General features: G+C 35.0%; 1 protein-coding gene across 2 annotated transcripts in view; it reads right to left on the bottom strand.

The window, feature by feature from the left end:
* Positions 1-14,538, bottom strand: part of LOC149557940 (ferrochelatase-2, chloroplastic-like) — a 143,759-nt gene that overhangs the window by 63,058 nt on the left and 66,163 nt on the right. For both annotated transcript variants that reach the window (XM_089832394.1, XM_089832395.1), the window contains exons 3-7: positions 8,802-9,159; positions 6,871-7,014; positions 3,903-4,004; positions 3,264-3,367; positions 3,001-3,127 (exon numbers count right to left, since the gene is read on the bottom strand). In XM_089832394.1, coding sequence (XP_089688520.1) covers positions 3,001-3,127; positions 3,264-3,367; positions 3,903-4,004; positions 6,871-7,014; positions 8,802-9,159 — 835 coding nt within the window. The remainder of the gene's footprint in view (positions 1-3,000; positions 3,128-3,263; positions 3,368-3,902; positions 4,005-6,870; positions 7,015-8,801; positions 9,160-14,538) is intronic.

The following is a 14,538-nucleotide window of genomic DNA, read 5'->3' as shown; positions in this document are numbered from 1 at the left end:
CCTACATCCTATATTCGTGTCATGGCACTATCACTAAAGGAGTTCTAGATCAAACCATCTCTATACATGTCGCTGCTATCTCCATGTGTCAATATATATATATATATATAGAATCAGAACTCACCATTATTATTATTATTTTAATATTGAAATTGAAATTTGAGCAATGAATATTTTATTATAGTTATCATATGATTTTTAAATGACATTCTAGTTTTTTGTGTTTTGTTTATAGTTCTTGCTTTTAGACTCCATGTGTGTGCCCATTGTACAAATGAATCATAAACAAACCAGACACCCAGAAAAAAAATTGCTGGATTCATGGAACAAATCTGCCAACACAAACAAGGATCCAAACCAGTACCGGCAACTTACTGATTTTTATCATCTCTAGTAAGTGTGCCGTGCAAGGCACTAGAAACTGGAATGTATAGAAACTAACAAAGGCACTGGAACAGTTGCAGCGAAATATCTTGTCAAGTATTTTCGAATAACCTCTGGAATGTATAGAAACTAACAAAGGCATTGGAACAGTTGCAGCAAAATATCTTGTCAAGTATTTTCCAATAACCTTTCATTCAAATATCATAATAGACAATTTTAGTGATTGTTTTGACATGCTTTATAAGTAAATTTTGTAATGTTCCTTCTGCAATTCGGGAGAAAGACCACCTCTTCCTTACCCCCAGCAATGCAGGTTGAAGGAAAGATTCAATGCCATTGGTGTATAGGAATGACATATGGGTATAGCATGACTGGAATGTCATACAGTGGCAAGGAAGAAGCAAGGTGTCTATATGGGGTTGAAAAGATGGGTTGTACAGCCATAGGGGGCAAGCCAACCGCATATGGTGGGGACTAGATGCCAAAGTTGAGGTGTAGGGTATGGTGATCATGCAACAACTCTAAAGTCAGCAATTAACTTAAAGATGCAAACAGATGAACATTAAGATATTAATTGGATGCCAAAAATAAACAAACATATGCCAACAAAGATATTTGTCACAACACAATCTAGAACACCCACACACAATAGACTCCGAGGATAATCGCCAAACTTCCGCAACACAAATACATTAATTTCCAAATGATGATAGTACTTGATTTCATATTTCGGACAAGATCTGAGCAAATACAAAGCAATCGCCAAATAACAATGATTAGCAAATCTAGCACACAGTGAGATATCCGAGCGATACCTCGAGCAGCAGAATAGGGTGGTGTTGAATCACCGAAACTGCAATAAGCAGAACAGGGAGGGTCTTCCACCTCCAAAATTGAGCACAACTTCCTTAGCCTTCAACCTCCAAAAACACAAAAACACCAAGTAAGTGAATTCACACCCATAGACAATGGAATTTCAAATTGCACAAATGACGGGTAATCACCAAGTTCGGCAACACAATATGATGCAGCAAGAATCTGAGGGTACCCCTACTAGAGGTAATCCGGATCCCTACAAATAAATAGATAGCGGAAATACAACACAAGATACACAATTTGATACCAAATGTAACTCTTTATCCATAAATATAACTGTTTACATGCAACATGCCCGGCTATAAGGCCTTCCGAGTTAGGGCCAAATACAACAGCAATTACAAAACAGTTTTGCAAGATCCCTCATAATCCAATCCCCACACTAGCTAGTCCAGATCCACACTCTAGTTGAAACCTCCAAGGAAGATCTCAACTTGTGCTCGCAAACCCACCAAGCAATCTTCTTGTTTCCCAAGCCTAAGCTACTAGCCCTTCTCAAAATTCGCTCCTCCACTTCATCCTCTTCTCCAAGCTGGATGACCATCACTAAAGACTCCACAAGACCCCCTACTTATACCCAACTAAGCCACAATTTGGCCTAGCCCATTACAAATTAAAATAAACTCTTACATTAAATGTCCATGCGAGCCACAAGTCGTCTACAACACAAATTAAATACCTATACACAAATTAGATGCCAAAAGTTGGCTCAGAGACAACTTGGGCACCACAGGGACCAAGACCAAACCGAGTGTCAAAGAAAATCACGCTGAGTGTCAGACATAACCAAGTTCCTTCATTGAATGAGCACCAGTATGTGTCGAGTACTCCAGAAGCAACCGAGCCCCTTCATTGACTGAGTTGTCTTGGGCAACACTACTACCGAGCTCCCAATATCTGCCGAGTGCCCGAAGCTTCGCCGAACGTCTTCATTGACCGAGTCACTCGGTTAACACAACAACCCAAACCAACTCAATATTGACCAAGTCATACTTCATCCTTTGACCGAGTCCTCCAACTCCAAGGTCAAACCATACCAACATGCAAGATTGCTAGCCAACCAAGGATGCTCCTACATCACAATAATATTCTCAGATCCAATAATACTCCAAAGTTACATAAGTATCGGACAAGGTCTGACGGATACAAAGCAGTCGCCAAATGACTACGAGTAACAAATCTAGCACACTGTGTGATATCTGAGCAATACCTCCAATGGCAGAATAGGGTGGCACTAGATCGCCGAAATTGCAACAGGCAGTGTAGGGAGGGTGTTCCACCTCGAAAACTGCACACAACTTTAACTTCCTCAGCTTTTAGCCTTTAGCCTCCAGAAATACAAAGACAAATCAACTCCAATCCACGATTCATTACAATGCCCAAACATCTCCTTATTAAAAACCTCCAAGAAGCGTCTAGAGATTTACAAAAGACCAACCATATTAATTATTTTATTACTTTATTAATTTGGGCCCCATATTTATTAACTTAATAATTAATTTAAAGCCCATTATTATTTTGTTTAATTTCTAGGACCAATTAGTTAATTAATTTAATTACATTAAAATTGGGAACATCACAAATTCAAATAAAACAAATCCCCTACAAAGAAACTCAATAATCTCTAATGCTGACCAGTGCTACAGAAACTTTGATGAATTAAGGCAGTGGCATTTCTGCATATAGAACAAGGTGAAGTTGTAAGTATTAATCTCAATATTCAGTCCACAAAAATTGTACCTCTATTGGCCTTTCAAACTTCTGCAACTCTTTCTCAATTAAGTTTGCCATAGCTTTGATATATCCTACTCGCTGATACCAGGAAGGTATTACTGTGTGTTGCATCCTCACCAGATACGCATCTTCCCTGAAAAATATAAGAAATCTGCTGTAGTTCTAACTTTAACACTTAATAATGTAAAGAATTCAGTGAAATTTTTGTATTCGTTATTGCTGTAAAACTAAGACAAATGTAATGAAGGTAGTAATAACTAACTATTTACCTGAAAATGCTTTCCAGAAGACGGAGACTTGAACCACTAGTGGAAATTGAAAATTGAGGATAGAGTGGAAGAACAACAAGTTTAGTGATTCCATCACTCTTGATCTGTACGCATCTCATACGATGGAGGAACCAAATTATAAATCTAAAAAAGAAATAATTCACTTCTCATACAATCAATATGCTTGATTTACCAATTCAGAGGGATTCACTAGACTGCTATTTTTAGTACAAGGTTTCATTCATATTCATAATAAAAGATTCCAAGTAAATTGACTGCTATTTATAAACAAAAATCTGGAGCCAAATTCCATTGCTTTCCTAAAGTCACAGTTTTAAGCTCTGTATTTTTCGTCATTAGATTTGCTTTCAAACATTTAGATGTTGGCACCAAAAGACAGGACTGGGTCAAGGACAAAAATCAGCAAGGTGAATATGATAGCCATATATTTTTCAACATGCAGCATGTGTATCAGTGTTTCAAAACACCAAACCACAATCAAAACATAATTTCATTGAAAAGTATATAAAGCTATTTCACAGATTAGCTCATTGTAGACATATTAGACAAAAATCCTGCTGAAAGAATTTTTCATTCCCATGCATACAAATTCTCAATCTAGAATTGAGTTGAAACTACCTTCTCAATTGCTTCTTCTGTAAATGGATGCCAGTAGCGCATTCCTACATACACCTTGGTAGGTACTTGCTTCTCTGCAAGAGCTTTCTCCAGTGCAATGGCCTATAGTGTATTGTAAATAATAACTAAAGTCATAGTCCAAATAAAAGCATTAAAAATGGTAATGCATAAATTGAATTGATAAGACTTAGACATCAAGGAATACCAATCCCATCCAATACAACATTGTGGTACTCAATATAGTCCAAATCACATTATATTATATGGACATCTAGCCAAGTATTTCTAGTATCTAAATAAAAATTCTTCATATAATCTAAAATCAAACAATTTGTGAATCATTGGCATAAGGGTAACCTAGATAAACTTTAAAACAGATGTCATGTATTTCAATTGACTGTGTCTGCAAAATCAATCTCATTATTTTCCATTCAAATATAACTCTGAAAACAATCACAATCTCGATATAAAAAGTTGATTTGTCCATGCAATGGAGTTATGATTCCTCCCTGTATCAGCTTTCAAACAAGACCAGCCTTCTCAAAAAAAATATTTTCAGATACTTCATTAACTTATGTTACTACAGCACTCACTTTGAACCTGTAGAAGGCTTTTAAGGTCACCTCATTGAGGACCTTCAAAGACATTTGGAACAACTGTAACACTACGACTGATAGTAAGTGCCAACAGTATTTTTTCTTAGATCACTAACATAACACTCTTAGTACTCCTCTTTATATCCACATGTCAGGAAGAGATTAATATAATATTGACTGCCTCATGTTACCTCTACTTGGAAGTTCTTGATGAATATGTTGTCATTGATGTGCAAGGTTGATGATCAAGGTCATATAAAATTTCAGAGGATTGGTTCCACTGCTTGAGGTGCTTGACCTGCTTGAGAAGCTTGAGCTACGTAGTTATAGTTTGAGCTAATTGGTTCGCTGCTTCAGCTTCTTGCTTGTGCCAAGTTAGGGGATGCACCATGTCACCAGTTGATTGACTTCTATTGACTTCTTTTTTTATATGGTAGCCAAATGTAAAAAGTATTTGCTATTTGTTTACAAAGCCTTTGGACTTATTCAGAATTTAATGTTAAGCGTTATTTCTCTTTCTTGGATTGCTGTTTTTTGGCAAGAAAGGCTAAAGGAGTTGATTATATTCAATTTTGGAGTTTTATTTGATATTGATTCCTCTAAATCAGGTTGTGGACGGCCTTGAAATTTAATAACTTGCTGAGTGTGATGGAGCCATTTTATCCTCAGTCGACAATCAATTCTGGAAATTTATAGGCGTTACTTTCTACTGTATGAAAGCGTGAATTAATTTTTCAAATGTCTGAGTGATGAGAAACTGAAGTAAAAAAGGTAGCATGGTGTAATAATACTCCACTATTTGTTGAAGTGGAATGACAACTGTGTTTGGTAGAGACAAGCATAAGAGAGTCATGGGTATTGTGCAGCGTTTTATTAAGAAGAGATGTTTTTTTCTATAAGTTGAGCATGATGGAATATCTGCATTGAAATGCCATGTGTGTCTGACATGTGCGATATTTTATTCTTAAAATAGGCTGGCAGTTTTGTAATGTTATGAAATGGAGTGGTTTTCTTTCTGGGAGTTTGAACTGCTATATTGAGGATTCTGTGCAATGCTATCATGTAACAAAAAAGCATAGCCGTGTGTGTGAAGATTAGTACGATGACTGAATATAACAGCAGTTTTGTGCACATTGCAAGCAATTAACAGAGGAGGAATTGGGTCGTGTATATTTTTGGCGGCAAGAATATTATTTGCGGAGAGAACGAAATAAATACCGTATTATTCAGAGAAGAGCTGAGGTTGGTTACAAACTGTGTGCATGTTGGATTGTATAAGAACCGTTCCTTCTAAGCATTATTTCTATTGAGTGAAATGAAGTGTTTTTCTGGAGTATGTGAACAGCAGTGTTACTGTGTACTGGGTGGAGGTACCATTTTGTGGTGAAGTGAGTGGACGTGTGATATAAATGTGCTCAGAGATGTTTACTCTCTAATTTATTCTGTGTTGATTGTTCATTCTTATTAGCTGGGCAGTGTTTTTGAATAAGAGGGTGATGCAACTAAATCTATGAATGACTTTTGCTGAACGCAGTGATTTATACCCACTTAGCATTTAAAGCATGGTTCTTGAGGACTCTGAGACTATCCAAGGGATGAGAACTATGTTTCAGTTGAGAGGTATAGTGGTGCTATTAAAGATTTGTGTATGAATTTTTCTGTATAATGTATATTAATGCAGTCCAACATCCAGATATGATTTCAGTGCAGAACATCTTTGAGGTGTAGATATTATTTTTGGAGTTGCATGTGTGGTGAATGGTGAATGGTAAAAGGAGTTGTTTTTGTTTCTGTATTTAGAGTTGGTGCTCATTTGTGGTTGTGCATCAGCGGACTGGAGTTAGTGCTTCAATGTTTGGAGCTTGTGCTTCGAGGGTTGGTGCTCTCTTTAGTAATCTGCTTTAGTGTCCATTGGGTTAGTGCCCATTTTGCTAATGAAAAGCTATCGTAAACTCCGTTTTTTTTACCTGCAAGATTTTTCCACCAGAAATTCGATCTATGAATCTTTATGGTCACTTTCTTTGTGTTTTATATGGTTTCATGCTTTTAAAAGTTTGAAAATTTTGAAATACTGTTTCACCTCCCCCTCTCAGTATTTTCCTGTATACTCTTCAGTTCTCACTGTAAAGATTAAATTGACATAATTTTTCTTCTCTAGACCAAGCTCTTACTCTCATCAGTCAAAATTTCATGCTAAGAAAAAAAAAGGCAATTAGCATAACCCTAGAAGAACAAATATCATTCCCTGATATGGAAATACAAATGATGCACATACATAAATCATGCAGTTCACAGAGAAAGATATATCACAGCGGAAAATTTGCTGTACAAAACTAAAATTGCAATCAGAGATGGAAAACAGAGAAATAAACCTGTTCGTCTGTTATCCTTCGAAGAGGTGAGCCCCCACCAATGGCAGCGTATCCTTCCATGCTCTTGGGAGCTCTAGTCACAGAAATTAACTGTGCCAAAGGCTTTTGCAGAAAACGGAATGATCTAGGTAGACGAATAATGTCCTGTCATATATTTGAATAATCAATATTTTCTAGAAAGTAATCAGAAGGTAGAACAACAGATTCTGGAAAAAAAAAATGGAATCATCAATAGCCATGTTCATTTAACAAGTAAATTTGCACATTGCTTGTTTCCAATGACTCATCTACATATCAAATATCAAATTCGAAAAAAGAACTCAGAAAACGAGTAGTCGCTTCAAGAATTTGGAGCACAGTTTTGATTCTTAAAATCCTTTATCCAAGAATATAAATTTCACAAAAAATACTCTGGATGATTACTGAACTGGTGCACAGCAGAGGGCTTAAATATATCAAAGCATGCATAAGTGATATACGTAATTTTCAATCTCACACAAGAAAATGTAGAAGGTTGATTTGATATTTATTTGATTAAGTGTTAAATTTCAAAACTTATTTGATACAATTATGTTTGGGGAAGGTAAAAAAAAGGTACGGTTGTTGAGGGGGGTTCTCTTTGTCACAGTATGAGGCAGGTGTGGTATTTTGAAAACATGAGCAAACTGCTGCACGTGAGAGAATATGAGTGTGTAAATAGGAAGACACATAGGAGCAGGCACTCATACATGTATCCATAATAATCTATTAATGCGAAGATTATTCTCAATTATTTAGACATTTTATGATTCAAAGCGTTAATTCACTACTTGGAAGATATGCTACAAGAACTTGTAGCCTAAAAACACAAATCTGTAACATTCAAGATGAACTGGCAACCAAAGAGACACTTGATAACTTGGAAATAGTCTCTGGTTTTTTAAGGCCATAAAGCATATAGATTGTGCAGTTTTCTTTCGTAGGAAACTTATGATTTCTCAATTGCATAGATTAAACAATCAGTCAGCATTCTGACATAGTCAAGGAGCAGAGACACTATTGAAAGCTAGTTACATAAAAATAAAAGAAAAATGTTGAGATACAGAAATCTCAGTTTCTGTATCTTATTCACAATTCTAAAATGGTGCCTTATGATCTTGGATTTCAAATTTCTTAATTTACTTTAAAATAGGTTTTGAATGTTTAAAGTGAAAAATCTCACCCTATGAGCAGTTTTTGTCTTCTTTTCCTCAGTTCAATCATAGTCTCCTTATAATAAAAGGGACGAATGCCAAAAGGGACGAATGCCATGAGCTAATCTCACTATGGCATTTTCACTGATTCACAAACAATTAAGAACATGCATAAATCATGCATCTTATGTTACATTGCACTATTGAAAGATTAGGAGGCTATGAATGTCCAATTATCTTTATGGAAAGATTCTTTTATGCAGCATAATTTGCAGGGACCACATAACTGCATAAAAGGGAAACGGCTGCAAGCTGATCTAAAAGAGTCTCAGTACCAAGAAAGTATTGTGAATAAACTAATACCACAAGATCCCTAAACATTTGTGGTGAAAAAATAGGAATGGAAAAACTTAAAGTATGAAAGATCTGATCAACCTATCAAATTATATTACTATTAATAGGAGCCATTTGCAAACCCTACAAACAACCCAGAAGGGTACTATATTTTTTAAAGAGTGAGACAGATAAGGAATCTGATGATTCTAACAAGTATATTCCATTCAAGAGCTGTGCTAGCTTATTGGTTTTCCATGCACAATATCGACATGTTTCATTTGTACTGCATTAACATTAAAAATATACAGTGAGGATATGTGATGTATTAATTAAGGGAAAGCCTGACAAGTTTTGATAAGAAATGAGTACAACAATCCTAAAGTTTGTGCAAAATCAACAAAGAGCCAAAGAATTACACATCACCGGGTCTGCAAATAAGTTGAACAAGAATGGTTGCACATCCTGAAGTGTCTCTGGTCCTCCAAGATTTAACAGCAAAACGCCTACTTTTTCCTGCTCAACAAGCAGATCGCGAACTAAAGTGGGATTTTTTTCTGTCACAAAAGTCTTTAAAGAGCATGAAATCTGGGTCTTGGAACCTGTCTTTTTAATCACTGGAAATAGACCCAATTTTTCCCACTGCGGATGGATTCCGTCATAAAAATCAGTTTTTGATGAATTCAATCTACAAAGAGTTCCCTTTGTAATCACTCTTTTGTCAAATGGATGTTTGATGTTCAGTCCATTCAAACGAGCTGTGCCTTGAGTTGAAGCGAGTACCCTGCAATAAGACATCGCATGCTTTTAGTAAGCAAGAAAGATACCATTGTAAGGTAAATTCCAAATGCATTGTAAAAATTGTATCAAACTAACTTTAAGGTAAACATTGTGATGTTGAGGTCTTTTTTCCATATCAATACCTATTTCAACTAATCTTGTCAATAATTGAAATTTTCACCTTTGAACTGTGGAACTAGCACTGCAACATTGTTTGATGTCATTGTAGCAAACCAAACAAAGTTAAGAGTTTCTCTCAAAGTCTCCATGTAAATTAAAATCTTGTGACGGAGCTTCAGGTCTAAAATTGTCCAATGTGATTCTTACCCACCTAGATAAACTCTTGTGCTAATGAACCTTGCTCCAATACTACTTGCTAGTGTGTCTTTTATGGCACAAACAACTCGGAATGAAATACCAGGGGTCTCCTATCCTCTCTTGAACAAAATCCTCTATGTGCTAAACAAACAAGTTGTGTGGTCACAAAGATGACTCCAAGGTTTCAAATGCATGTGATTTGCTTATTTTAGGATAGACTCTCGTAATAGGACGATTTGTTGAAAAAATCCAAGGGGACTTCTGCAGTTGTTGAAGATTTTATCGTTTGAATGAATTTGCCTTTGAGCTTCTAGATTCTACTCAAATTGAGATTTAAGAAAAAACGAAAACCATTAAGGCTTGAGGAGAATTATTCTAACTCTAAACTAGACCTTTGAACTTTAGAGACAAGACTACAAGGCAAATCTAAAGCCTATCCTTGCTTTTCCAAATTCAATAACTCCACAAGGATGAAGCAATCTTCAAAGGTATTCTAACAGTTTTCACATCACAGATATTCACCAACATTTGAACAACACAGTAATGGAAGTTAATTTTTCTATCATGAGTTCAGACTAACTTTGCACAGTAGTTGAAAATCATCCAACTATCAAATGTATGAACATATTGATGCCATAATGAACATTCTCATCAAATCCTTCAATCAATTTAACTTGGAAATAAAATCGACTTTAAATGAGAGGGACAAGAAACCATACAACTTGCAAAGGATACTAAATTCAACAATAATTGAACAATGGCCAATAATTGAATAAGGGTCAAGATCGATTTAAGATAGATGGCCAAAATTTAGACAACTATATCCTAATTAGGGTTTAAAATGATTATCCAATGAGAACCAATGAAAAAAATGAACTACTAAAAAATGGAGCTTATCCTGATGGAAGAAAAGGTCAAATTCATTGAACTTTGACACATTGTCTTGAAATTATCTAATTGGTAAAGACGGGTAGTTGGCACCACAACATGCTTATCTCTTTGAATGAGGTTAGCTTTGAATAATTCTTCTTCAATTTTGGGAATTTAAGATTTTGGAAAAAAATATGCCCAACTTACATCATGAACGTCCTTTAACTTTGTAATGTCTCCAACTAGGCATTCCAAATTTTATGTTTAATTTTTCTTTTGGTAAAATCCAAATTATGTTCAAATAAGTATTCCCCCTTTTCTCTTGTGATTTATTACAATATATATCTTTCCTTTTCTAGGTGCGCCTTTTGGAAGAAGGTATGATATTGATCTATTAATTATAGATTTATATTGATATTGTTGTTAATTAATCAATCAATCAAATCTATCTATTTATTTATTGTTTATTCGATTTCTATATTATGATTACTATTATATTATAATATTATTACATATGTAATATTATTTATAAAATTAGACAAGAGCCTACAACACAATGGTAAAGTTGTGAGCGTCTCGTGTGGGAGGTCTTGCATTCAAATTACTCGAGCTTAACACATAATAATAATTGATCTCAACCAATAATAATAAAGGAAATAATCTAGGCTTCGGCTGATTACCTATCAAAAAAAAAAACACAAAAACAAAACAAAAATATTATTTATACAATATTATATTTATATTTGAAATAACAATAATATTATTATATATGATAATATTATGTATTTAAATAATGATGTCATTAATAAATAAATGATATATCAATTATTAATTTTCTATATTTTATCATTACTATTAATTCTTTATTTATAATATATTAATATAAATACATATTATATTATTATTTTTACATTTTAATAATATATTATAAGTAGAGTATATTGAATTTTCTTTTATTTTTATTCTATCATTCAATTATTGTTTGTCTTTTAAATTGAAGACATCAAAACAAGGGACGTGACAGTCCTCCCCTCTCAAATTTTGTATGAAACTTTTCTTGTAGAACTAGCTTACAAGTATACACTAGGATGCAAGAGGACGCTAGGTATGCATGCAATATACATCTTAATGAAAACATCAAGCATACATTAAGTAGACACATGAATGTATGAAGACACAAAGCATAAACAATCTTGACACATGAATGCATGAAGACACGAAGCATACACAATGTAGGCATGTGAATGCACGCAAACATGAAGCATACACAATGTAGACACATAATACATGCATTCTTAACTAAAATTATATAAATTGCAATGAGCTAGGGTTAGGAAAATGATTTACAAAACTTACTTCTTCCTTATGTTTTTGATATGAGCCCTGCAACCACAAAGTTATCATAAGTACATAATGTATATATAAGTTTTAAAAAATTGAGTCACAATAAATTACTCTAAGCCAATCCCATACTAAACCTAAGAGAGGAACTTTGACCCCCTTGGACTCGATGATAGGTGTTAAACATCCACACAAGGTGGCCTACTTAGCGAGATGCTTGTTTTGCTTCCACATTTATTTGGGATGCTTGTTTATTTTGTTCTTATTATTATTCTAGTCGAGCAAATTGCTTAGAATGTAAACAGATTACTTAGGCACCAAACTCAATGATTTCCCTTGAAGTTTACAAATGTAAAACCTTTCTTGGGACTTTCTCGCAAGGCACTCAGGGTAGTTGATCCCTACCCTATCTTGGGAATAATCGATTGGTTGGATTTACACTGGCCTTTCCCTTGATACACCTTTGTTGTCTCTTCTCAGACTTAATAGCAATTGTAATGTTCCCTAATAGGATTAGTTGTTCATCTTTAACACTCATATCCAACCTTATTACTAATTCAGCTCAAGACAAAGTTGATGTTATCCAAGTTGCCTAGACACCACTATCAATGGATTCCCTCAAAGTTTATAAATCCAAGCCCTTAAGCCTTGCTTGGGTCAATGTCCTCGAGGCACTCAAGGCCGTTGATCCCCACCTTGTCTTGGGACAAAGATCCCTTGCTTCGAATTTATACAATCCTCTCCTTGGTAACATCACACCCTTCCCTTCTTAGCCAAATAGCAACAGACTAGGTATCAATACATATATTTATATAATTCTGATTCAATTATCAATACAATTTATAATGCCCCTTGATTGGATTTAGTCCAAATTAACATAGATTAGGGATCTTACTATCCATGATCATTACATTCATGCTAACCTTATTGTTATTTTAATTCGGAAAGATGCTTCGAGTGTAATCAGATTGCTTGGACACCAATCCTCAATGAGCTCTCCCCCAAAGTTTTCCAATCATGCCCTCAAGCCATTCTTGGGACAATGCCCTCAAGGCTCTCGAGGTCAGTGAATGCACAGGGCCCCCTTTCATATTATTGTAGAGAGCATTGTTACAGATCTAGGTGGAGGTAATAACTCTAATAAGGCAACCGATTATAACTAATCTAGCTCCAGTGCACCAAAAGGATTATTTGGAGGGAAGGAAAGGAGTCGCTAATGAGAAAGGTGCAAAAACAATATTACTCATTAGGGAGATCCAAGCCATCTCTGTGCTTTCTTTCAAAGGGATGCGAGAACGAAGTAGACTACTATGCAAGGTGTGTTCAAGATATTTCTTTCGATGGACCATGGGCGAGCCTTTAATGGGGTTGGCAAGCTTGAACCGGGAATTATAATAGCCATAGAATTTTAGGTAGGGCATACCCAACTCCTCATGAGAAACAATCACTTTTCTCCTCAGTGTGATTGATAAGTGAAATTGTGTGCATAGGTATAAATACATATGCGGTGATATTGTTCCTATGCGTAGGTTACTTGTTTGCTAAGAAGTGACTCCTTTGTCCATGTAAAACGTCTCCGTAGGTATGTTACAATTTTCAGTTCCTAGCAAGAATAGCAATAAAAATTATAACCTTAAATAATTCTTCTTGACTCTAAGCAAGAACGATTGTTCATTCATTGATATGACAAATTTCATGGTGTTACAAATTTATTCTAGTCAATGGGAGTGAACCTGTGAAGTAACTGATACCTTCGATCTAGTTGTTAACGCCACATCAATACCTTTGTATTAATCTCAAAACATTCATAAGCTCTTCCATATTGTTGTGGTGACTCTTCAACTCACGACACTTTATACAATAAGCCTCTAGAAGATTGAACAAGAATCGGAAAATCCTAAGGTGAAAACGGGTATCTCAACCTTGAATGGGTATTGAACAGAAAAGCTACTATGCACTCTAGTTAATGGCATTTAAGCAACCGACTATGAGGCCTAGTACACACCAATATTCCATACTTGATCAAGCCTTGTCGAATTGATGACTAATCTATTCACTTGGATCTTCTCAGACTTCCCTGTGCTATAATGTTGATGATATTTAAGAGTGCATGATTACTGTAGTTGAAATGTAACAATTAGTATAAGATCTCCAAGTGATATTGACTTTATCAGCAGAACATGTGAATCTCGATCTTTGTCTGCAAAAATTGTTAAACACTCGATTTTGTTCCTCTATAAGATTGTTTTCTGTCATCCTTGGCGATATATATTGAATTCGCTCAACATTTATTGATTATGTGAGTTATTCTTCTCTTGTCGTGTGAATACCACTCACACAAAGTGAAACAACTACAAACATAATTAAACTGCTCAAGATTTGACAATGGATATATGATATGGTAACTGTCACAGACAAACAACAAAATTATGTGCGAAAGGTCGACTAGTGATTATGGTAGGAGAATCCATGCCAATAGTTTGAATAAATTTTGCACAAACAAAGGAAAGCATTAAAAGTCAAATAATTCGATATAGAATTCATGTTATCCAAGTCCTGCAATACTTATCTAAGCTCTTTGAATCAAAAACTTTCACTTTTAGTCAGTGGTACACCAAAAACCAGATATGGATACTTCAACCTTTCTGAACATCAACACTAAATGCAAGATTATTATATCAAGAAACTGAAGGAACTTGGGGATAGACATATTGTAGGGAAGTGGCAAGAAATTGGGAGTGAAATCAAATATGGTAGAAACTTATCTCAAATTTTGAAGGGTATCCTTTAAGCCAAGTTCTATGGTAGGAAACTTGTCAAAAACAGCTCAAAGATTCAACAAGTGCTTTAAAAA

This window comes from Cupressus sempervirens, chromosome 5, assembly GCF_028749045.1.
Source record: "Cupressus sempervirens isolate cs-2001-9-10 chromosome 5, ASM2874904v1, whole genome shotgun sequence".
NCBI classification, from domain to species: Eukaryota; Viridiplantae; Streptophyta; class Pinopsida; order Cupressales; family Cupressaceae; genus Cupressus; species Cupressus sempervirens.
Note: the sequence above shows the minus strand (reverse complement) of the source record. Positions and strands in the feature narration are given on the sequence as shown.